Below are 26425 nucleotides of genomic sequence, written 5' to 3' on the forward strand. Positions count from 1 at the left end.
CACCTGGTTAAAACTAATGCTGAGCAGATTGATTTTGTTTGATTTAGATGTGTTGGAGCAGGGAAACATCTAATAGCTGCAAGGGCAGTGGCTCGGTGAGGACCAGAGCTGAAGAACACTGCTTTATCCCGATGATGCTGAGGACACTTTGCACATATTTCTGGGAAGCACCTGAAAATGATAAAATCTCAGTATTTAAAGCCTCAGGAATGGAAAAGGCTTGTTCGAGATCATGACTACCTGCAGAAAATGCTGTAAAAATACATGTTGAAGTGTTTAATTCCAAACCAATCAACCAATTTAAATCATTGGCTGCCAAAGATGGCATTTGACATCTTTTTAATCTAAACATTCACTGCCTAAGACATGAAAAGACATGAAAAGACTTGTTATAAACAATATCTGTATACAGCAGTGGTCAAACTCCAGTCTTCTAGAGCCGGTATCTGGCAGCATTTATTGTTTCCCTGCACCAACACACCTGATTCAAATCAAATGGATTCAACAGCATCATGTCAACAATTCATTTTGGTCAGGTGTAGGAGAATTAGCTTGGCAAGCCAGACTCTCTCGCAGTACCAGCGTAGAGACAGGGGACTCACTCGCAACAACAAATTTCTAGGACGAGAATAACAGGTGTGGAGTAAACCAATCAGAAAAATGGCGGATGTGATGTCAGTAAAGCGACAGCCTACAATGTCCAGAAGTGTTTAGTAGAGCGAACACAACAGAGGAAAATAAGCATGGCGTGCAGTACAGAAGACATAAACAACCTGTGGCTACATAGCTACATATTGGCAACTTGGTGTTGCTTCTTTAACCTAATCGTAGAAATTGTAGAAGAAATAAACTCCTGTTGCGTCCGTGCGCCATCTTGAATATTTTAAAGAATACGTGGTGACGCAAGATGAGAGGCAGGAGTCTTCCCAGATCAACCAATCTGGCGGGGTGGTGGCTCTCTGCTGAGTGCACCTCCCTGAGTGTTGCATTAACAGTGACTATCACTGCCCTACGACAATGTTCAACGTTCTCTAGCTTTATTTATTAAATAAAACCATGTCATCGCTCTCCGCCATTATTCACACTGACCGGAAGAAAAGCTCCGCCTTTCTCCCTCTCTTTTCCGCCATGTTTGCCGCTCTCGCCAGACAAGCAGCAGATGCGGCAGGAGCGTCAGGAGTGTTTTAGGCGTCGGACACAAAAGTGGCAGTTTAGTGACCAGTGTCGAGCGTTCAGCGTTTTGAACGTTTTGAACATTTTTGACGCTCAAAACGCGTTTGGTCTGAACACACCGTAAGACTGATGCGAATCTCCGTAAAGGGGAGGGACTCCAGACTGAGTCGATCTGTATTGAATATATAGAGCACGTCCAGTCTGGCGTGCCAGGTTATAGGAGCATGGAGACAACAAAAACCTGCAGGACACTGGCCCTCAAGGACTGGAGTTTGAGACCTGTGGTTTATGGAAAGTCTATTTGGCTGGGTCACTCGTCAAAACATCCCAAAAATGCACGCATCCATCATGTTGAGAATTGTGTCAGAGTATACATCCCGAAGACGCCACGACGTTTGCGCCCTGCATTATCACCCCTCCACATCTGCTGTCAAAGAACTCAACATTGGGCAGTCCTGAAAGATGAGTCAAAATGCTCCGAAATGCTAGCAGGAAGGGTACTCTGCTATAGCAATGACTGTACAGCCACAGACTTAAAGACTGCCCATAACATCTCAGGATAATGCTAGCATAGCTAAAGCAGCATTGCATTCAAAAGGATGAAATAAACAACAAGATAATAAACGCGTACCTTGGTGTTTCTATCATAAGTCTCCTTAAACTGCAGGTGCTTTCCGGCCTTGCTAGCCAGGTCAAGCCACTTCCCCTTCAGCCACTTCATGGCCGGCTTCCTCGTCAGCCTTGAAGAGTCCACTTTAGCTACAAACGTGACGTCCTTCCCTGCCACCAGCAAAGATGAGAAGCGGTGATTTATTTGGATGACCTGTCCACAGCCCAACTGGCTTGTGGCACAAAGTGTCCATTCCTTTCATTGTGAATATAACTCAGAAGCTTTACGATCAATCATGCCACCACACCTTTTGTAGCTGTTACGCTCTCCGGCTTCAACACGAAGAGTCCAGTCAGCTCGGACATCTGAGGACTCTCTCCTGGTGCAGTGTCTGTGATGGGAGTTAAACCACAGGGGAGGAATTAAAACAAGTCTGATCCTCTGATTAAAAAAAAAAAAAAGGAGACAAATACTGCACAGAGGACAAAGTGATCAAGCAAACCAAAAACTTCTCTTCCCATATGAGGTTCTTAAAGTCTCAAATCACTAAATTCTGCTTCCCCAAACTTTTTTTTCACATGGTTCTTTCTGGTTAGAACTAAGCAGGCGTTTAATTTTCCTTCAGCAGGTCCCAATGCCTTTGCTGTAACACTGCATCGGTTATTTAGGATCCTCTGAAAGAATCACAGGCGACAAAGGAACCTTTCGGATTAGACTGGCCTACAGGGAATGAAGAAAGTCCTCAGATCACCTCTGAAGAACTCATATTAAGGCTGACGTTATGCAAGCAATCATTTGCTACCCCAACACAAAGCAAGCGGAAGCAGTGCGTTCTTATCTTAGCAATAAAAAATGAGCTGCTCTTTTATCTGCTTACATAATTCCTTTTCAAGTAAATTGATGCAACTTTTTAAAGTGTTTGCTTGTCAGTCGATACGCTTCACAGAGATGCTACATATTAATTTCTCTTACCATCGGGAGGCAACTCTGCACCAAAAAGAGGGGGGGGGGAGGGAGAAAGAGAGAGCAATGAACACTGTGAGTCTGTGCAGAACGTGTGCTGTGCTGTTAACACACCCGTTAATTGGCCCAACAGTAACCTTGACTTCAGGTGAGGAACACTCACTCATTAAGTCAGCGTGCTCTCACACTCCAAAAAAAGCTCTTTCTGTCTGTCTCCAACATAAAGTAATACGTCTCCACTTCAGATGTCACTTCAGCTGTGCTTAAGTTAGGAAGGTTAACTTGCATTGTCTACGTAAACTGTCTCGTTCCGGTCACGCTCAGTCAGACAGTGTCAGACAGAAAGGTTTACACACAGATAAAAGCACATCGGACCACCAGTCAAGGAGAGTGAGTAAGGCCCTGTGTGGACATCCATTGGACGAGACCAGTTGCTGAGAGAATGGATCCAGGGTCACGTGTCAAGTAAGGCCATGCGCTTCCATAAATTCAGAGAGCCGCGCTGTCAACTCCTCTTCCTCTCTCTCTGCTTTTATGGGCTCAGTTAATTTGATCTTTTAATCAAAAGTACCCCTGAGGACAGATCCAAGTTCAGATGTTCAGGATGATTTAAAAGGTTTTAGTTAGAATGCTAAGTAGGAAGAACTGATCCTGGAATGGAACCCAGGGGGATACTTTTCAGTGTTTACACTCTTACACGGTTACGTTGGATACTTGCTGCGTTTGGACTTTCTAAGTGAAATTAACTCCGGATGCTCTTCTTGGCATCCGGATCGGGGCTTTAAACATTGGAAGAAATCCTGCTGATGCTTTCAGAGACACTGTTTGTATTTTGATGAGTTTATAACACAAAACACATCCGACAAAGAAAAATCTGATGCTATTTTTTCATATGCTCTTCATTCTTTCTGATGCAATATGGGACCAATTTCAGAGAAAATCATTCATTCTACACAAATGAATAGGTTTGTTTTCATTTACCTTTAAATTTCATTTGGCATTGATGGATATGATGGCTCATCACACCCAGATTTACAGCTAAAACACACATATAGGATGTTGCAGCAGTTTGGAATCAGTGTAATTATGTCTCTTTGACATGAACTCTTGGTTTCAAGATTAACAACACCAAGATGTGGAAATATTGGCCCATGTTCATGCCTGAATATCCTTGTGATCAGGCAATAAAAACCTTTACAATTTGATCCTCGTCTTCTGTTTTCTGTTTGCAAAGTGGCACAAAAAGTGGCAGCACCACCACCTTTATGGAAAACAGAAATATAACGTTGACCTACATGAAAAGGATCAGATTTTATCTTTTAAATGTGGAATCCAAAATTATAAACGTAGCACAAAGGGAAAGAAATGTGTCTGGTGGATTATTTCTCCCCTTTAATTTTAATTTCTCCCCTTTTTTTTTTACCAGACATCATTGGAAAGCTGATTAGTCGCCTTTCAAAACAGGAATAACTTGTAAGGATCCTGCTTCTGTGGGATGAGGAGCAGACTGGTGACCAGTATGAGGAGGAGGTGCAAGCGGTTGTAGATGCACATGGAGCTAATAAACTCTAATAGAATGTTTCTAAAAGGGATCACTATCTGCTTTTTACCCCCTTTTTACTGTTGGAGAGTGCAGTGTTGGAGAATGCTGTGGGGGATTTTGGCATGTGTGGGTTTACTTTTGTTGCTCATCTAAAGAAGCATGATCCTCACACATTATATCTCATTATAAAGGGAACTTATCTGACTTTCAAACAAAGGTGCTTAATTTTGGTGCTAAGTCTATTTCTATTTGAATTTTGTCCCGAGAAAAGACGCCGTTAAGCTTTGTAGGAGTGTTTAAGTTTGCTTTCAATTTTATTTCATACCAGTGAAACAGTTTAGATTATATTCTAATTAAATACTCACCCATAGATTCATGTTGTATGTAATTTTTTTCAAACTATCTATCTAATAGGGATGGGAAAATCAAATTGAAAAATTGAAAATCTGGATTTTTTTTTTGCTTCACAATTTTAAAATCAACTTTTTCACCAAAAAAAATTTTTCAACTAAATAAAGTAATTTATTATAAGATGTTAGTCATTTTTATTGTTTTTATTGATCTTTTTACTTGTCTTCTTGGGCATTATAGCAACAGAATGATGGTCTGGCTACTGTGTTGTTTTTTCCTAATTGAAATAAAAAAATTACAAGCAAAAAAAAACATTTTATACATTTTTTTTTGTTTATTTTTAATCTACAGCTATCAGCAATATTGAAAAATTGTGAGACAAAAGCATATCATCACAGCCCTACCATCTAAAGCTTGTTTATATTATTATTAGTAGTAGTAGTAGTAGTAATAGTAGTAGTAGTAGTAGTAGTAGTGGTATTATTATCATAACTATTATTATTATTATTATTATTATTATTATTATTATTATTATTACTATAGCTATTGTTGTAGTTATTATTGTTATTATTGTTGTTTAAATGAACATTTATGTGGAAAAAATTCAGCACCAAATCACATATTTCTACCATGGAACTGATTAGGGAAATAATTAGGGATACTACATACACTGCACTCGACTAATACTGGTAATTTCACAGCTATTACTCATTCAGTGAATTGGCAGTTTATTAAATGAACACCACCAAATTAAAAATCCCATAAATCTCAGCATGAAATGAAATTAATAGAACAGTAACTGTGTTAATTAGGATTTTTGAGACTGTAATCTTCCTTCAGCAGTGACACATCACACGTACAGAAGTGACAGATATCCACCTGGAATGCAGGAAGGATATACAGCGTTTAATAAACTGGACCCTATGGGCTCATTTCACGAAAACACCACAAACATTCACTCGGATGCTTTGGTGGAAGCAATCTGGTATATTTTAAAGCAACTTGAAAACCTTTCTGTTGTGAAATGTTGACATAAACTTCTCTCTTATCTGTTATATTTGCATCTTATGTATTCATTTTACTGTCCGCTCCTTTCATCTGACAGTTTATCAGATAAATTTGCTGCTAGACTGTCACAAGAGCTGCTTTAAGGTTGTGTCTTTGCATCAGTTTCATATTTTTTATCTATTTACTGTAGCACACAATTTCCAGAAAACAATGCCGTGAAATATTCCTGGCAAGTCAAATTTCCTCCTTTTAGAGCAGCAAAAATGAAAAAAAAAAAAAAATCAGAAGCAGCAGTGATAGCCGTCACCAGAGCAATCCCAGGCTTCAGGGAGGAGGAGATTCAGTTTGATGTCTACAAGCATAAAAACAAAACAAAAAAGCACAAAGCAGGCTGGGATATATTGTTCCTTGTATTTTCCTTACCATCCCTAGGCTCATTGTCACCTAAACAGAAAGAGACAGTTTGCACATGGAAATGAGTGGAGTAGAAAATGAGGGGTTAAAACATTTCCCACAACAAAGCCCCGTTGTTCTCATTCTGCAGAGACGTGTGTGGAAGTATGAATGAAAAAGATGTTCAACAAAGATCAGATTAAACACAAAGTACCGTGTAAACCTATTTACTGAGACATCCACAATATCTGCAGCCATTCTGGGTCTGCACACACACACACACACACACACACACACACACACACACTAATAATGACAGAGCAAAGCGCTTACCTACAGTAGGCTGGACATCTGTTAATGAAGATTAAGCACAGATTAAGCAAATAAAAAGGAATAAATGAGTCGTGGTGCAGATATAACGTCCTGTAAGCATTTTGTACATGAAAACACACAAGCGTGACATAATAACGCTGCGCTTCATAAACCAGGCGTGCCTCTTTGATTTATGTCGCTAATTTTGTAGAAATCAACATTTTCATTTTACAGATGAGTACAGACAAAATGAGGAAGCACAGAAACATCTACGAAGCGAGTGTGGACAGCGCCGGCCGCCTCCAGCAGACTGCATGAGCGTAAAAACAGAGCTGTACAAGAGGACAGCAGCCATGTTGAGAAGTTTGTTATGCAGCACCTTCGAAAACTCCAGTCACGAGAACAGATGCCGCAACAGATGCCATAAGGTGGAGGAAATATGGGATCGTTGACATCAACATGTGGGACGTGAAAGCGCTTCTCGACGTGCATCGCCAGCGGGACGTTCTGATCAGATCTCACTTCTTTGTGAGGAAATCCCAGATCAGTGTTCTGGTTGGACGCCACACTTTGAAGATCTTACATGTTTTGTATTCTGTATTCTTTTATTTAGTCATTATTTCACTGGTTTTCAATAAAAATGGATCCAAATTTAGCCACCAATAAACCGCCTCCACCTTCAGACATCTATCCCAGTTGCATCCACATCTGTACAGTTTGATATCCAGCTGTGATCAGTTTTGTTGATAGGAAGCCTGAACAAAGTTTTAGACCTGTTAGGGTCCCTAAAGATGTCATCCATCTCAATCATCTCATGTCATTGATGTGTTTTCAGTTTTTGTTTTTGTTTTTTTTTTTTTTTTGTTTCAGACGACTGAACCAGAAGAGGAAGAAGTTACCTAGCGATGAGCCTCTTGCTACGTCCAAACAAGCGGTAACATCTGGCTTCTCACAAACGCAATAATACTCCCCAACTGCTTTCAGAAAGATGTGTAATGTCACCGCAGAGGCATCAAACTACTTGTTCACACTTTATTAAGGACTATTTTAAGCCGAGCATCCATCAGCATCTCTAACGGCAGCAAAACCCATAACCTGTAGTGTAGCCTCTGCTTCATCACCAACATTACATCAGAAATGCTGGACTCGTTTTATTTGATCTATATCGGGCTGCCAGCAGCATGAGGCCAACAAAGCGGCAGAAAACATCAGCGACAGGAAGTAAAAGCAATTTTTGAGACTTAGTGGTCACGTTGGAATGAGAAAATGGGAGGAAAATTGCTTCTTTGTCTTCAGAGATGAGCAATAATAAAAAAAAAAAAAAAAACCTGACAGGTTAAACCGAACATCAGGGAGTTCAGAACCGACTGCAGTCATTCCTCAGGTCAGATCTCACGTTTCCTTTTCAGGATCATTGCTTACAAAAGACTCTGTTGGAGGATTAATGGAGGTTAGAGGTCTCCTCATCAAAGACTGCAAATCACCACAAATGAGCTGTGGTGTTACTATAACTTGCTGCTATGTTTTACTCTGTCAGAAATTCAGTTTAAATGACTGTACACACACATTTACACACAGGGAGCGATACGTCACCGGCTTTCTTGCTCATGCTATCCATTCCAGTCGCTCTATAAAATGACATAACATTAAATCCTCTGAGCTGCAGGAAAACTGTAAAAAGTCAACACTTATGTCTGTGCATACAGCTGAAAGCATTACCTCTCAGAGGACTCATTATTTATTACTTCTAATGTGAGACTAGCAGAGGGAATTTCTTTAAACACATGCCTGACAAATAAAAAAACACACCTGCATGATTCTACCTGATATATCCATATATGCCATTAAACACAGATCAGGCTTCATGTCGCTGCTCTGCTGTCAGGCTGCTCCACCTACACACCATAATTTCCCTCTTTGAGTTGACTGCATTGCCATCTGCTGAGGATAACATTTTAAAGGTCAGGATTTGAAAACTAAAATGGGAAGAACAAGCTGCTGCTGTTAATCTTTCTGCTGTTCCTCAGAATGGCATCTTCCTGCAACCTGCAGAAAAGACCACGTGTGCTTAGCAGCAAAGATAGTGAGACGACACACTCTCATCTGCGGCTGCAGGATCATTGCAGCCGATTAAACACACTGCAAACGTTGCTATTCAAGGAATTTACAGGGAAATGAGTTTTAGTTGATTTTCAGTGGAATTAAATATTGATTTGCTGATCATAAATTATTGAAGACTTTATACAGCTACATTATGTTGAAATAATGCAGTGTGTGTGTCTGCTTATAAATTTCTGCACTTTCAGCTGCCTGCAGCGCCGCATGGAAAGTTTACATCCTTCATAAAGGTTTAGTTTCTACGTTGTCTGGGTTTGATAGATCTTTATTCTTCTGGAGATAAGAGACAAAGTCTGAGTCAAACTTTAGTCAGAATTAACTACATGCTGTTCATTTTTTGTTTGTTTTGCTGATGTTTTTGTTGTTGTTACTTGTGATTTTTGTTTGTTTTTTTTTTGTTTGTTTTTTCCAGCTTGTCTGTATTTTTAAAGGTGCTCCTGATGATTGTCAGCCTTGTTTTTCTTGCAGATGCTGTAGGTCGTTTTCTGTTTCCTTCCAGGTGTAGCAGCTGTTTGTTTGTTTTTTCTTCTTCATACAAAAGCTGATGTTATTGCTTTCTATCATCTCCTCTTCTTCTTGCTTTTATCCCAACCCTTTGCCCGCTTCAACATTATTATGTAGATTCAGGATAAATTAAAAAGAAAAGTGGGGAAAAGGATCTTTTGGTGTCAAAAATCCAGACAGAGTCCTTTGGAGTTGGTTTGTTGGGTCATTTTGACTTCTTCTGATCAGGTCGTTTTGGTACCTGATTTACTGTCCCGCAATGATCTCAAATTTAAGCTTCACAATCAAAATCCTGAGACTTGCTGCATTTAATGAACCCCAAAATCTGGACGCTCAACCATGATACTGCTTGATCTTCTACATCGACACATTGGACACACACAGTGGGAGAAACCTTGGCTGCCTCCATGTTTGCTAGGTTGTTTTGTTGTTACTAACAGATTCGCTTTAACAGTTTTACGTTTCACCCTGCAAAAGAAACAATAAAATCTTCTTACTTGGATCAAATGCACAGATTTAATTGTTTTTCTTGATTGTTCTTGTCAAACAAATATCCAAAAATGCTCTTTTTTTTAAACACCTGCTGGTCCAGGAGAATGCTAGCGTGGCGTTGGGGCGTTAGCTTACGCAGTGCAATATTGCAGCGTTGGTGCATCATGGCAGCAACCTTTGACAAAATGGCATTTGACACCTACAAGAAAGAACCTCTGGAAGGTTTTTGCTTAGCAGTTGAGCTTTTGATATGTTTTATTTGGTTTGTTCTGGGCGTAGATTCAGGAATCATCAGTCAGCTGATTCATGGTAGGAAACAAGATGGAGCCACACAGATTTTCTTCTGTTTCAGAAAATAGTGACCAAACAAATGTTTTAAATGGAAGCATTCACTCTTTTGCTGCCCAAATGTGAACATTTTACATTTATTTCTCACATAAGCGAAGCTTTTGATTGTCTGAACTACCTGTGTCTGAGACCTACTGCAGCTGAGACGATCACTACGTCTTTTAGAGCTGAAAGCCGTCAAACTGCACGGGAATCTCCATCATCTGACACAATCCCAGGGGTGTACGCTGCCTCTGGCTGCATCTACAACAATTTATCTGCAGACTAATTAGTGCCAAATGTCAAGCTCAGACACGATATAGGAAATTGTTTGAAAAATGATAATAAAGCGCTGTAGTGTGGATTATAAGTGGAGGCTTTGGCAGATGGTAGGCACTGCTTTTCCCCCACAAAATAATAAAATGAGCCCACCTACCTCAAAGTGCTTCTAAGTTTTAATTAAATATGACAATAAATATCCAGAACAGATTACTTATGTCCTAATAATATGCTTCAACTTCCTTTTTGTGGTTTGTAAAAGCAGCAGCATCATCATAAAGGAGCCAATTAAAACACATTAAAGTCCTGCGACCTTTAATTCAGGCGTTGTCGCTGCAATGCATTGTGGTTATATGCAAGCAGGATTTCATGTGATGATGCATTAAAAAAAAAAACACCCGAGTGAAGGTTTTTAGACTCCAGCTCATAAATGTTTTGACGTGATGGCAGTCCAAAGAGAATATAAAAACTTACTGTCAAAACTAAATAAACAGATGCTCAATCAATCATTGTCACAAAGTTTTACAATACATTCTGTTTATGTGATGAACGCACTTTATAATTGGCTTGAATTCAGCCGGGAATTGCAACGCCCAAAGTCTTCAGCTGTTATCAACACCCCCCATGATTTAACACTGCTCATTAGAAACCGCTACAGAGGTAGTTGAAGGACAAATGTGGAAGATAGATTTGCATTTACCATATGCATTTAGCAGGATTAATATAGCAGAGCTAAAACAGTCAAGTCGTGTAAAACAGACACTCACAGAGTGCCTGTATGCATACATAGTGTGTGAATTTTGCCCATAAATTGAACACCTTCTGCTTTGCTTCCTGTTTTTTTTTTCTTGTAGCTGATTTAATTTCTGCTTCTAAAAATGAACTTTTGCTTCTAATAAAAGAATCTCGAACGCCAAGTTGTGACTGCTGAAGTGTGCATGTGTGCTTGTGCGAATATGTGTGTGATGGATTCAGCAGCAGCAGCACAGTGGGGGGTCATGCATCTGCACGCTCAGTTGCATCACCACAGAAGTTCACCGCTTCTGTGTTTGTGTCATCTTTCAGTCTTACCCTCTTCCTCAGCCGGCTTCTCTGAATGAGTGGAAAGAAACACTCTGTTGTGATGCTGAGGATGACAATGACAAGAATGACGATGACACAGAGTGTGTTGTCCTTACCCTTGTCTGTGAATGAGAGAAAGAAGGAAAATGCATCAGGGATTTGAACCTCTCCATCTTAATATTTGTAATCAGTGGCCAGTCGCGTTGACCCTGAACTGAGCTCATTACTTTCTGCACAACTCAAATTTCACCAGGCTCCCTGGAGCACAGCTGACGGGTTAACATGCAGTGTCATGAAGGCACCTACCAGCAGGGGCTGCTGCGGCGTTATCGCCCTTGGCTTCTGCAATTAAACAACAATTATGCAAATTAATTTATACATCCTCATTATTTCATATCATGCAGCACCAGCAGCACAATGTTTGCACCGTCACGGCTTTAAAAGGCTGAGACTGGAAACTGTTTAAAGAGCCGCATCTTGTGATCTGAATCCTCAGGAGACAATAACTAATAATCATTTCTTTACATAACTGAAGACATTTGTTTATCAGTAAATTTATCTAGGATACAGGATACAATGCAAATCTATTTGTTTTTTATTTATAAACAATGTCTGCTTTTGTTGTACTTCGTATATAATATATATCTCCATACATGCACTGGAAATCATTCAAATTGCACCAAATATATATATAAAAAACATTTTGAAACTAAACAGTTTAATTTGAATAACATAAACACACATTAACAAGATCCCGCAGAGGGGAAAACACATGAGGACAGCGCAGTTTGGTGCACCTCTTTGTGATTTCTGCAGGGACTGCCTCTGGCAAAAGAGAATATTGGATTTCAACAAGGGAATACTGCATAACTCAAAGGAGCCAGGTTTACACAGACAGTGAGGCTGAGATAAATATAAGTAAGATTTTCAAAGATCATGAGGAATAATTGAGCTTGAAATTTTCTGAAAGGGGCAGCCTCAAGACAAATGTGCATTTGATAGGATAAGTACATCAAAGTTCCAGGATCCCAAATCTAGGTTACTTTGGAAGCTCAGGGGCGTCTAATGAGATGGTAGATTAGGCATGAATTTCTTCCTGCTAGATAAACTAAAGCACACAGCTGCACAGTTATAATTTAGGTGTAGCGGCGTTCACATCTGAACCATCTATTTCAATAATTTCACGTCTGCGCCCTCGCTGGGGCCGTGTTTAAATGTTAAAAATGGTTTCAGCGCCTCGCTTTGGCAGGGATGTAGAGTCGAGGCAGCAAGGCGCATTAAAAGGCTGAGCCACAGAAATGGATGAGGACATCATCCTGACAGCTATCATCTCTCCAAAACCACCGACAACAAGCCACAACTGAAGCTGCAGGGCGTCCCAGGAGTCTACTTAACTTTAGGTCTAAGATATCAAGGCTCGGCCTTGGCACTCTTCTTGAGATCCGGGCCGGCTCACTATGTTTGGCATACCGGTGGGCAGGCAACACTTCTATTTTGGATATGGTTTGTTTTTCAGGCTACAATCTCTTAATGCCTCTGTCAGCACTTCAATCCAAGAGAGGATCTGTGACTCACCGAGCTGTAAAAACTTTCTGAAAGTTCCTGCTGAACCATCTCTTCCACGTCTTACCGTAAATGAGAAGGAGGCCTTCGCAGAATTTCTGATTACTTTTCTGGTCCCTGCGCTTTTCAGGGGCTGCTGATGCCACCGCAAGCGGGATTAAATGTCTAACTTGACACTGTACGTACAGCAGAGGTCAGGAGGAGGGTTTCTGAAAAACAATCCGGATCCAGCAAAGATACTGGGACTTATCAAATCACCATGGAAACAAACTCCCGCTGATTTCAGATGTGTTTGATTAATAATATAATCGTCTTGCCAAAGACATTTGAAATACAGTAAAGTATCCACTGCAGAGAAGCCCCACTGGGGTCTCCTAATCCAAAAGGAATAGAAGAGTCTGAGTGGAAAATTACATATCAGAGACGGCTCATAAATACTAATAAAGCCCTTTAGCTTTATATAAAAGTACAATAAAAATATATCTACTCAGAGATCAGCCTCTGATGTACAAAAGGCTGCTGCGCCTGACTGAACCGCTTTGAATTTTCTCATATTTTTTTAATTTTATTGAAAATAATTGCATCAGCTTGTGAGGACATTTTGATCTCTTTCACTGAGCACATCTTTTCGTCCGCTGCCCAGCCTATACACCTGTGATGACACACTCCTAAAAACCTGTATGACTGAGGAAAGGAGGAAAAAGATGAGTACAGATTCAGTTGTCATAATGCTCTGTAAAGCTTTGCTGGAATGAATAAGGAATTAAATAGATCAGCTGCATAACTTCAGATAAGAATTTCACTTCATTGGACTCAAATTATGAGAGACAGATGTCAATGTTTTAAATGACTGTGTTTAAACTTATAAAACCTGAGTCGACCCAGTTGGGGGACTTTGGGAACAGATGGTGGCAAACTGTGCCAAAATGGACACTTAGGAGACCTCAGCTGAACTGTTTATTGTCAGAGTTGGGCTAATAAGCCAAAAACAAAAAGCCACGGTGCTCAAACGGTTGATTTTTGGTTTGGTTTACGGTCATGTGAATAAAAAAGTCAAATGTATTTACTTCTCGCCAGGTTTAATTCAGCCTAAGATGAATACGAACACTTATTACACTGTGATTATTTATTTACCAAAAACTGAAGCAACATACAGCAGCAGTGTGTGCACGGCTGAAAACACCCGTCGCTCTTTAGTAGGAAGCCGTCAGCGCTTATCAAATGCATTTGAAAAATTGTTCACCATGAAGTGTTTATATGTCAACATTTTTTTAAACTACATGATAACATGGCGCCAAGGAGGAAAGACATCAAAAATGTTCTTAAGTTTGTTGTAACTTTTATACTCATATGTGGCCCATATGAACTTTTATGGCTGTCTGAAGAGCACAGATCTTTTCTTTCTTTTTTTATATCTAACCCTGATCATTTTTATATCATTATCCTAATAGCATTATTGGCTAAACTGTTGTATCTCTAACTGTACCTTCCTAAAAATGCTGGTTGACAGTGCATCTTTTCCTTTAAAACCATAAAATGTGCATAAGATAATTATACTACGAGGCTCACGATGTGTAGAAAATCTCATAAACATCGTATAATTGTCGCTAGAGGAGGTGGGTTGTGGTCAGATAGAATTTAAACAATGGCTTAAACAATATCATATCACACTTTTGTCAGCTCTTATTGCACTACAAGTTCATATTTCCATAAACGCAGCATGTTTCATCTGATACCACATATTTTTTGGGTACTTCAGGAGTGAAATCACAGGAATTGAGCTTTAAGATCTGTAGTGTGAACAGAGCCTTAGCGAAGCAACCTTTTATGCCCAGCAAGGGACAACAGGGGTACATTAGCTGCTATGCTAACCCTGTGCACATTTACATCTTGTATTTTATACTCAGACCCATTAATACAAAAAACGTCCTTTTGAAATATATATTTTTTTAATTTAGAAACTATTTGGAGTTTATTATTCTCTTGTGCAAAAGCTTCTTCCCAAGAGGAAAACACGGAAGACTGTTAATGTTTACAGCAATGGGTGACCCAATAAGTTCAGTCCAAACAGGCTAAAAGCAGCGTGTCAGACTACAGACCTCCGTTAGTGTGTTAAATATAAACGTTTGTGACGGTACAATGTGAGAAAGACTGAACAAGCATGGCTTGTTTGGAAGGGTTGCAAGAGCAAGCCTGTTGTCTTTTCCCTACAAAGAACACGACGACACAGCTTAGGTCTGCAAAGCTGCATCTGAACAAACCACAAGGCTTCTGGAACAATCTCCATCGGATGGATGAGAAAAAGGGGGAGATGTTTGGTCTGAATGCACAGCAGCACATTTGGAAAAAAAAAGCAACACAGCAAAACACTGACACCTCATCCCAACTGTGCAGCACATTAGTCGATAATATGAACATTGACGACAAAACATTATAAACTGGCCGAAAAAAACAACTAAATCACCCAATGAGAAGTCTACGCTGTGGCTCGGTGCTGCTTCACTGCAGAGGTGGATGTCAGAGATTCTCAGCAATCATTGTGCACTTTTCTTTGTGCTGTAAATTGAGTCCATGCAAAAGAATTTCCAAACCATCAAGGTCACTACTAACTCATCTATGCATAATTATGCAGGTATTTCATCGCTGTTATCAGTATCATTCTTTCATATCTAATTTATAAGCATTTCTCTGCTCCATTTTTCCTATTTTTCCCCCATTCAGGGAGCTGCAGTCTCTCAAAGGTGCAAGTTTCTCTTTTCTGTATGTCTTAGGTGGAATATTTTATGTTGGTGACCAAAGAGAAAATGCAAATTATCAGACATCAAAACTATCACACAGAGAAAATATTTATAGCTGTTGGAGGCGTATTTTAAGTTGGAAATGTGGCAGGTAGATGTTTATGATTATTAAGTAGAAATGACAAAAGTGGTTTATATTAAAAAAGCGGGATGGCAAAGGGACAGAAGTAAAAAGTAAAATGTCTTGTTTGCTTTGGAGGATGGGATCAGTGACTAGCTTGTATCTGAGAATGTACTGAGACATGATGCTTTGCAGAGATGTTACGTTTGCAAGCTGATGATTTTGTTCTTTAGTAAAAGTGGAAGGATGAGATCTTTTTAATGTTGCAGATGGATGTTTGTGTCTAACAGAGAGCATCTTGCTACACGCTGGTGGCTTATGAATCACAGTTTATCCCTCTGGTAAAACCTCTGGTGCACTTCTTTTCTTACACGCCATGTCTAACATTTGCAGCCTGTCGAGTAAGGACTTCTATAAAATAGCAAAGCCCAAATTTAGAGGTTTAAGTCTGTCTTTCTACCAGAGACTGTTTTACAAGACAACACTTTGTAGTTTTATCCTCGTGAATCACACGGTGAGCAACCATGAGGTCATGAAAAAGCCTTTTTTAGAAGTTTTTTTTTTAACTTTTGTCTAACTTTAACTAATCAAATACATGTGGTGGAGGCAGTCGGTAAACAATGGCTGGTAAGGAAAGAAAAAAAAAATGCTTTTGTGATCCTGATCTTCTAAACTTGAAGGCGACCCCAGCTGGAAGCCTGGCTAAAAGAAAGGATGAGGAAGAAGCAGAGCCGTGAAATCTTACTCCCTCTAAAAAAGCTCAGTTCATGCACTGCTGTGAGCTGGTTGCTAACTACGTTGTGACGCCGACAATGTTGGGATGCAGTTGCTGTGCTGCAGATATGAACCGAATTCAGATGCATCAGGCCTTTTGCAGGAATGATCTCTGTTTAAGGAGTCGAGACATGACTGAGGGATGCAAATGAAAAAATGCTTTCATTAAAAAAAAAAACCCAAAAGCCACAAGGCATGAGATACGTTGGTGCTTCATCATCAAATATATGCAGCAGGTGTTTTTTGGGTCATCTTTCAGCTCATCTTGCGTGACTGCAGAAGGCTGGTAATAAACCTTCAGAGAAGAGAGAGGTGTAAAACATGAGTGCCAGGGCCCGTAGGACCGGGATTAGGAGATGTAAAAGCAACATGAAAGCCATTTTCACACATGAACTCTTAAGAACGTTTGGAGAATTTGGGCTTCCTCCTCTGTTGTCTGTTTGCACATATAAAACCCAGCAGGAGATTCTCTTCCTGAGATGCATTCTCCCAGCTGGATAAACTCCGAAGTGGCTCCCGGATGAAGCACACAGGAGGTAGAAGTCGCTGAAACGAGCATGCTACTAAAATCAGTGTTTTATTTATGTCACACTGAGGAAGGTGGGTGTGTATCAGGAGCATGAAGGAAACGTTCTGTTTTATGGGCTTCCTTTTAGTTTTGCTCACGTTATCTGGATTTCAATGCTCTGTGTCCTAGTTTAACATGTTTATGTGACAAACGTCTGATAGCTTTGTTTCCTGATTTATTTTGCACATCTTTGTGCATTCTGGTCAGTGTTGTTTCAGGTACTGATTGCAACACACAACTGTTCTGTGTCAGCAGTCACCTCACTCAGCCTTTGTACTGTGTATTTCATCAGATGCCAGATCGTCAGTACCGTTGTTGTCAGTCATTGTGATTTGCAAGCGCAGCCTTGTTCTGTTTAAACTTCATTTCAGCTTGTTTGGATTCCTGTCTTTGGACACAACCACATCAGTGCTTTTAGTTTTATATAGAAACTTTATTATTGTCCTTATGTGTCTCCTTCCCATCCATAAACCTGTATTTTGATCCTCGACTCTCATTTGCTAAACTTAAACAGGTTAATATGGCAAGTTCCTGTTGAGCTGACTGGGTTTCCTTGCTGAAGATTTGTTTTTGTTTTTTCATTCAGCACCCATAAAATCTGTCTAGAACATTTCAGGGCTGCAGTGCTCTTGTTTAGAAATCAATTTAAAAAAAAAAAATGTTGCATGACCCTAAAGAGATGAACTGCAGGACAGAGAGGTGTTCCTTTAACAAAGCTTAACTCCAGCGTTATTTATGGAAAAAAAAATGTCCGCTGTTTTCATTAAACATAAATAAATAAATAAGATGGGCTTAATTTAGATAAATGCTTTCATATTAATGTGGACAGATACAGCGATCAGCAGCATCTCAATTACTGAGGCTTGGTGATGCAACAATATACGATGAAGTTTGGTTACATGTATCTCAGCAAGACAAAAAAAATCCATTTTGCTTCGTGCATCTGTTAGAAACTAATTTATTCTACTCTAATTATATACATGTGACCTGTTTCTCCTTCAGCCCACTCTCTGAGATCTTCCTGTTGTTGCTAGCACTTCCTCCATCACTGCCTCGTCCGTCCTGCTCGTTTAAAGCTGAGCGCGAGCCGCTGAGTCACCAGCAGGACAAATGTGACCTCTGAACCCTCCGTGATGATGCTGGAGGTGAAACACAGCAGATGAACAGTCTGTCTGCGAGGATCCATCTAGTCTCTCATTACTGTTCATGCTTGGTTGACAGTCTTCTCTGGCCTAAATAATTTCCCTCTGCAGCCGTCTGTTTCCTTGTCTTCCAGGTATCTCTTCAATGTGATAGTGTTTCCTCCTTTTTACTTAATGCAAATCCCTACTCTCAGCACTTTTGGTCCCACCATTTCTTTGTCCTACTTTAATCTGATTTGAGTCTCTTCTGAAGAAAAAAAAAAAAAAAAGAGCTGAGCCAAATGGAGAGCAAAGAGGTAAAGACCGGGAAGAGAAAAGAACAATAAGTCAGGCCAAAAGGGTTCAAGGAGCTGGAGGATTGGCTTCTTTAGTGGAAGAGATGAGATATAGGCTCCACCATTTATATTTAATAACTACTATGTGAGGTGGTTGTTGATACAGAGTTTCTTCCTTTACTCAGTTTCCCCTGATCGCTTGTCAATACACCCTTTTAAATACAGTCAATTATTTATCCTCTGCTTTAGTAGTCATTTTTAAACCTTTTATTATTTCCAAAAGCTTATCACTGCCATAACTTTAGAGACATGGGGGGGGGGGGGGGGGGGGGGCTGTAATGTGGCTCTGGCCATAAACTGATTAAGTAATAATACTTATAATAATACTTAAGGCAAGACATAGAGTGAATATTTAAGCTTGGTTCACAGAGAAAAGCAGCCGGCTCGGGGATTCCTCTCCCTCTACTCTTACTAAGAAATGTAAGTATACATACTTGATTCTTAATGGAGCTTAGCTTTAAGCTTTCAAATGCAGTGTGATGTTCCATATGTGGCATATTATGCATATTTTATTCACAGTTTTGCACTTTAAAGGGATGTCCGTACAAATAATGATATAAAACAAATGTCTGCATGTTTCTTACAGACGAAGTCATTTTAATTTCTTGACTTTTCTAAATTTTTTTTTTGGCTGTGGCTCATTCGTGGTTCCGCTGCACATTAGAAGTACTTTTTTCTATTGTTGGGGGGAAATATCTACCTCTTCAGCTTCTAAATGTTATACAGCATTCAACAAATGTGTGATCTGAGCATCATAAAGCTCTACAGAGCTGATGGATTATGCCAGATGAAACGTCGCTTCTCTGTGTTTTAGTATTGAAAGCAACATTTGGAGCTGTAACCCCAACTGGTTGTGCTTGAAAGGTCATTCAGTAACTGCAAAGACATAAAGGCACTGGTGGGCTTCCTGATGTTCTGCTTAGCCCATCAGATGTCCATGTCTGGGGAAAGTGAGACACTTTCCTGCTCCAGTCGCTCTGGCAGATGTCAACAGCTGCCCAAAGGCTCTGCCAGACAGCCAGTATCAGTTGTGCCTGGACCAGTTGTGAAGGCGGTAGCTGAGAGTTTAACCTCAGCCATCGGCATCAGCAGACGTCATCATGCCCCAAAAAACCCCATACCAGTACGGTACTGATACATCACTCGGACCAGACCTGATCGTGTCTTCTGAGGCAACAAAACATCTGATCATTTCTGATTTCACGTCGCCCTGAGGAGACGCTAGCAAGAAGAAATAAGCCAGGTACCAGGAACTAGTGGAGGAATCCACAAGAATTTACAGAGTAAGCCAGTAGTGGTCCGATGCAGACACTCATTCTGCAAAGTCCTCATATGGTTTAGCATCAGATGAATTGCCAAGAGAGAGAACATTCAGTCTGTGTGAAGCCACAGAGAAGGTGATGGTTCTGGATCAAGCGACTGGATCTGTGGGTTGCTGATGGGATGCTGGTTGAACTGGATGTACCCTTGCTGGTTCACCTGGATGAACCCTTAGGCAAGCTCGCTTCCTGTACCTTAAAAGATCCATCTTAAAGTTTGGCAAGCGTCGCTTCCTGTGCACTGCGTTGGTGTGGTTGTTTGGCCGTAGAGCCACTAGAGGGCAGTGCAGAGCTCACAGTTCACTTCTGACCTGAGGTCAGTTTCAAACAGCAGACATGGCGACCGTAGAGGAGAAGTTCCTGATTCCTGCACCAGGTAGACTGGAACTCAGCCGCTCTGCTCCCAGTAAACCATAAACACCTGATAAAAGCCAAAATAATTTACAAACGTACTTTTTTATTTTACATCAGGATGATTGTTAACCTCAAGTAAGTTTGTAAGGGGGAAGAGTTTGCATGTTCTCCAACAAAGCATGGGTTCTCTCCCATCTTCCTTCCACAGTCCAAAGACAAGCGTGTTGGGCGTGTTGGAGTGTGTAAGTTCTCGGTAGGAGTGAGTGTTAATGTCTCTGTGTTGGCTCTGTGATGGACGAGGAACAGCTCCAGTCCCTTCCCAACCCTGCATTTAAATAATCCATTATCTAGAAAGCTAAGTTTGTTTTCTCAACATAACAAGATAAATTATCCCCGTTATCCCGAGAAAACGGTGTTTAAAAAAAAAACATGCAAGCACGGCGGTTCTCGGCTTCTGTAACAAGATCAGGTGACTTTATTATTTAATATTTAGTAATGGACTTTATTTTATTGTTAGAGACATAATACCCTGAAAAAATGTTTTCACAGCGCTCTTAAGATCAGTAACTCAGAAAACAAGCAGATTAACATTGCAGTGCTCTCTCTCTCTCTCTGTCTGTTTGTCTCTGGCGCTCTCTTCCCGACTCGCTTTTGAAGGGCAACCTCTGTGGAATGTGCTTCGTTAATCTCTCTTGACATTTCCCTGTCTTCCTCTGCTGCGTACGTCTCCTGCTTGTTCAGGCAGTTAAGCCAAAGGAGTCAGGCCAAGCTAAACATTTGAATCTTGAAATCTTTCTCTCTCTCATCACTGAACAAAGCTAAAAAGGGCATAAATTCCTCATGTGCATTAGTCTGAATGTGTCTCGTAGTGGTGGAAGTTGAGCAGCTGCTGCTGGAGAAGATGGCACCTCTTTTCTTGGTCTGGTTTGTGCTGGAGCTTGATGTTGAAGGACTGCTGGACACATTAGGTCACTTAAGCACGTCTACAACCGTGAGCTATGACAACAGCAGACGTGTTAACTAGACACTTGGGCCAACACGGCCTGCTCTTTGGCTGAGCGCAACGCCAATTGGTTGGAACATATTCCCACTGCTCGCGCTTTGTTAATGCAGCCTGCTGCCCTTTACACACCACCCCAGTAATGCATTTCCACATTTGATAGTTGTGTCAGTCATGTTAATGTGTGTTTCATTCCAGTGTAAAAGTATAAACAACATATCTGTTGATAAAAAATGAGTTCTTGGAGTCAGACTTGCTGTAAAAGAGAAGCTATCCACAAAACTGTGTTGTTGTAAGTCACAGTGTATCAACAAAGGCTATGACAGGAAAGCTGCCAGTTTTATATCATTATGCAGCATATTTGTGAAATTGTTGTATATATAAAGAGCTCAGCATCTTCTGAGGGGAATTTAAATGAATCTGTTAACAGACTGTATGTCACAAGTTTAGGAAGGCACATCTTGACTTGGTCCGGCGCTTCCACGCAACAATGACCTAGATTTATTCAAATGCGAGGCCGCTTGCTGAGAACAGCTTTCTTCAGGTCGATTTGCAATCAGATCCTTGGCCAGGAACGCTGATGTGAACTTAGTGTGGATGTGGGTTTTCTCTTCACATTCAGCTTACAAGCGCACCTGAAGGCTTGTCTTTTTTCTAAAGCTGTGACACATATTTGGAACTATTACTATTCGCCTCAACCTGAACTAAAGCTCCGGTCTGGCTGCAGGAAAACAGCTCTGAAGCTTGATGCTGCCCCCTCAACCTGGATTGCAAATATTTGTGGGATTGTGGCCAAATATTCATTGAGGCTTCCATCAGATTATGGCACATGTTCCATATTATTGTGATAATTATTGTATGAATTCATGCAGGTTTGGATGAGAAACAGCTTAGTGTTACTACATAAAATGGCTCAGACAGACTAGGTACACACCAGATTGCTGTTGAGCTGCCAGTATTTGGCAGTAAGTTGTGTTTTCTTCTTATAGTTTTCTCTTTGACTTCTCTTCAGTATTTGGGAGACATTTTTAATAGCATTAATACAAGTTTGTTTGTTTTTAACCTCTCCCAATATGTCACATCTTAGACATACCATGAGACAATGTGAAAGCTTTTGTTGAAGCACAGCATACACATTAGAGTTAGTACAATTAAATTAATTAATCATCTCTGAGTCAAGTGGACTACACTCACCAGATAAGTAACAGTTCAATTACTTGGTAAAACCAGTAGCCAACCCGCCAATCGCATGGCTGCAACTCACTGCATTTACTCATTCGTCATCAGGATGAGGAAGAAACGGGATTTAGGTGACTGTGAACGTGGCATAGCTGTTGGTCTAAGTCAGGGGTCACCAACTCCGGTCCAGAAGGGCTACCATCCTGCAGGTTTTAGTGTTTTCCAGGTACAACACACCTGACCCAAACCCAATGGCTCATTAACAGGCAGGTGCAGAAGATGACAACAAGTTCTTGGAGAACCTTTTCACTTGGATCAAATGTGTTGTACAAGGGAAACACTAAAACCTGCAGGATGGAAGCCCTCGAGGACTGGAGTTGGTGACCCCTGGTCTCAGTGTTTCAGAAACTGCTGATCTACTGGGATTTCCACACACAAACATCTCTAGCGAGATGTTTCAGATCATCTCAACAGAGATGATCTGAAGAAGAGAAAATATCCAGCGAGCAGCAGTTGTCTGGACCAGAATGTCTGGTTGATGTCAGAGGAGAATGGACAGACTGGTTGGAGATGATGGAAAGACAACAGGAACTCAAATACTTGCTGGTTTTAGCCAAGATATGTGGAATATCATCTCTGAACGCACACACACGTCCATCCTTGAAGCAGATGGTCTACAGCAGTAGAAGGCCACATCGGGGGCCTCTCCTGTCAGCTAAGGACAGGAAACTGAGGCTACAATTCACACAGACTCACCCAATAGAAGATGGAGAAATGTTGCTGGTCTGATGGGTCTCCATTTCAGCTCCACATTCATGGTTAGGGGTCAGAATTTGGGGGAAACGACATCATAGCATGGATCCACCCTGCATTGAGTGAACTGCTGCTGGTGTAATGATGTGGGCAGATATTTACTTGACACACTTCAGCTCCCTTACCAACGTGGCATGGTTTAAACACCACAGCCTACCAGAGTGTTGCTGCTAAACATCCCTTTTTTACCCCACTATAGCATCTTCAGATTACTAACTCCGGCATGATAATGCACCATGTCACAAAGCTTGAATGACTGTAAACTGGTCTCTACTGCAAGACATGAGTTTACTGAACTGCAGTTTCTCCACAGTCACTAGATCCCAAATCTAGTGACTATGATTGTCTCACTATGGACCCCAAATCTCTAAGTTTGTAACTTTAGCAGAACCTGTGATTGGTCTAAGCCACAGGTGTCAAACTCCAATCAGGAGTCTCCATGCTCCAACACACCTGACCGAAATTCATAAATAGGCTGACGAGAAGCTGCTGGATCTGTTTCATTTGAACCATGTGGGTTGTTAGAGGGAAACAACAAAAACCTGCCGTATACCGGCCCTTGAGGACTAGAGTTTGACACCCCTGGTTTAAGCATTAGGATAGTGTGGATCATAGTGATCCATCATGTGATAACTACAAACAGTCACCATCACGCTGCAGACAAACATTGCTGTGAGACTGTATGAAACTAGGAGAAAATGACTCGGTTCAGGCGCATGCAAGGTGTCGGCCTGACAACAGCATTCACTGAGTAACTTAATGGTAAACTTTAGAGTTTCATAGCTGGTCAGATTATTTCTACCTCTTCAGTTTATAGAGTTACTGAACAGTAGGTCCCTTAATCACTCTTTAGAAGCAACACACTCCACCGTTTTATGATCGGGATGGAGAGCGATGCTGGCGGCAGAATCGGGGTACACTTAAGCCCCCCGTCCTCTCTATCACTCCGTCATCAGCCAAGTTAATGTGACAGCGTTGGTGATCTTACCTACATGAGCGCAATGAACTGAGCGAAGAGCCATTTCATGAGAACATGGATGAATGTAGAGCAGAAGCTGATCAGTTGCTCAGCGTGCAGGCTGTAACGGATGTTTTAAAACAGCAAAAACTAAATATTCACATGGGTTTGGTGTTGAAAACAATAATCACACGCTGTAGTGTGGAAAGACTTCATAATTAGGTCACTTTAAGGTTTTCAGATGACCTGATATGATGGTGAAACTGATTTGTTTTGCAGACAGACTGGAAAAGACTAAACCTCATTTTAACAGTATTGTCACACACTGGAACACATTTAGTCTTTTTTCCTTTTGCATGAAGTAGAGAAAGTGCTTCCAGTCGTTGAACTGGACTGATAAAACGCCACTGTAGAAAGCAGGTTATCCCACATGATAAACAGGAGCTCACAGGAGAGGTCTCTACAAATTCAGCTGACCTACTTTTTGCTTTTGCTGCTGTGCTTCAGCTAGAAAGAAAGAAAGAAAGAAAAAAGATTTATTTTAATATTTTAGAGGGCTTATTTTTCTCTCAAACCTCCCTCTGATCTCACAAAATAACTTTTAAAAAATGACCGCTTAAAGTTTACCTCCCGATCCATCTCCTTTATCTTGTGTGGATTAAACTCCTTCCTTTTTGTTTATTTGTGATTCTAATTGCTTCATTAATAAGAGAGATCTAGATCCGTTCCAGAGGACAGCAGCTCATTTAGGGGATGTTTTTAGGTGTTTGGATGATAAATGGTGAGGGTATAAGCTCTTTAAGAGGGGATCCTATAACAAGAACAATGATAGTTGACAAATGAAGCTGAATAAATCTGCCAAAAACCTCTTAGATCTTCATCTGGGTCTGGTCTTCAGACAGTCTTTTGTTACAAACATCTTTCATTTAATGGCACAGAAACCAGTAAAATTTCCTGTTTTCCTCTTTTCCTTTAGTCTAACTTGAAATCTGAAGGCAGAACTGAGATCTCCATCCATGCTTTACTAGTTGATAACCCTTTAAAGGTGCAGATATTCCTGTGTTGTTTGGTGTTTATGCAGGTTGTAATGGTCATCCATTAAGCCTGTTGCGCGTGCGGATGGAGGGATTAGACACGGCAGCATGTGGAGGGAATGTGAGAGATGGGACGGCTGTATATAACACTGGGACATAGAGATGATGATAAGAATTATGACTTGTTTGAATTCCTCTGGTGATGTCTTCCCCCACCAACCCCTCCACTCTCAGCCACACATGAGAAAGAAGATTTACGGCTGGACGGGAGAGGGGAAAGCAGAAGGATTTGGTAATGGGGTTGAAAGAGGAATAAAGGAGGTGTGAAACTGAAGGTTAGATTTTATAGCACTGCTGTAAACATTTTCTGACAATTTGAATGAATGGTCATTATGGAAATAAAGCTGGCTGGGAAAACAAGCGCTAAACACACTTCTGGTTCAGGGAGGAGGAATGTGCAGCGTTCGGTAAACAAGGGCAGCTTTCACATTGGTATTAAGCTGTCACGCTTTCTAGTTCCTTCCTTTTGTCTTCCAGCTCGCAGCAGCATCACCTCTTCTGCAATTAGGCCACGGCCTCTCTCAGATCACAGATGAAGAGTTTAAGGAAAAGGGATCGATTCTGGGGGTGTATTCGCTGCACATCTCACCACTCGGGCTGCGTTTGGAGTCTTTGTTAATGATACATCAGTTAACTTTTCCTCTCTTGTTGTTGGATCTCATGGCACAGTTGCTTGACTCTGCATCTGTCTGTAATCCATCACGCAGCGGGTGCATACCTGTGGGAACTTGATGATGGCCTTGGTATGAGGTAATGCTACACTTGGCCAGTTGTGATGTTGGCTTCCTTCTACCCTGCAGCCTATAGGAGAGGTTTAACCTTTCACTAAACAACTGCTAGCTGCAAAAAACAAGAAGATGGACTTTTAGGTCCCCGGATTTCTGGAGCCGTCAGCAGACGTCAAAATTTATCCTTTGCATGCATCTATCTTTGTCACTCTTGACTATATTAAGTAAGCGACATTTGCATTAAATCTTGGCGATATAGCTAATATCTGAGTGACATATGAGCTCCTGTCGCTGCTGTCTTTTGGAAAAGCTGTAACAACATGTGTGTGTGTGCGTGTGTTTGTATGGATGTATGGTTGATGATGACCATTACATGTATTACATATGTTATTTATTTTTATTTGGTTCTTATGTTATTTTTCTATTTATCTATTTACTTCTTCTTCTTTTTTTTTTTTTTTAGACACTGCTGCTCTTGTTTTGTGTTGTTCCTTTTATTTAGAGGACATCCTTGAAAACGAGATGGTGCATCTATCAACAAATAAATGTTAAATAATAATCATAATAATAAGATGTTTTCTATAAAAACAAATGTTCCTGCTAA

At 40.7% G+C, this 26425-nt stretch overlaps 1 protein-coding gene across 1 annotated transcript in view; it reads right to left on the reverse strand.

Moving 5' to 3' along the window:
• The window catches only part of mybpc2a (myosin binding protein Ca), a 46068-nt gene extending 43899 nt beyond the window's left edge, over nucleotides 1-2169 (reverse strand). The window contains exons 1-2 of the mRNA XM_079252218.1: nucleotides 2091-2169; nucleotides 1805-1953 (exon numbers count right to left, since the gene is read on the reverse strand). Coding sequence (XP_079108344.1) covers nucleotides 1805-1953; nucleotides 2091-2148 — 207 coding nt within the window. The 5' untranslated portion in view covers nucleotides 2149-2169. The remainder of the gene's footprint in view (nucleotides 1-1804; nucleotides 1954-2090) is intronic.
• Nucleotides 2170-26425: the final 24256 nt, after the last annotated feature.

Source organism: Telmatherina bonti (genome assembly GCF_933228915.1).
Source record: "Telmatherina bonti genome assembly, chromosome: 14".
Taxonomy (NCBI): Eukaryota; Metazoa; Chordata; class Actinopteri; order Atheriniformes; family Telmatherinidae; genus Telmatherina; species Telmatherina bonti.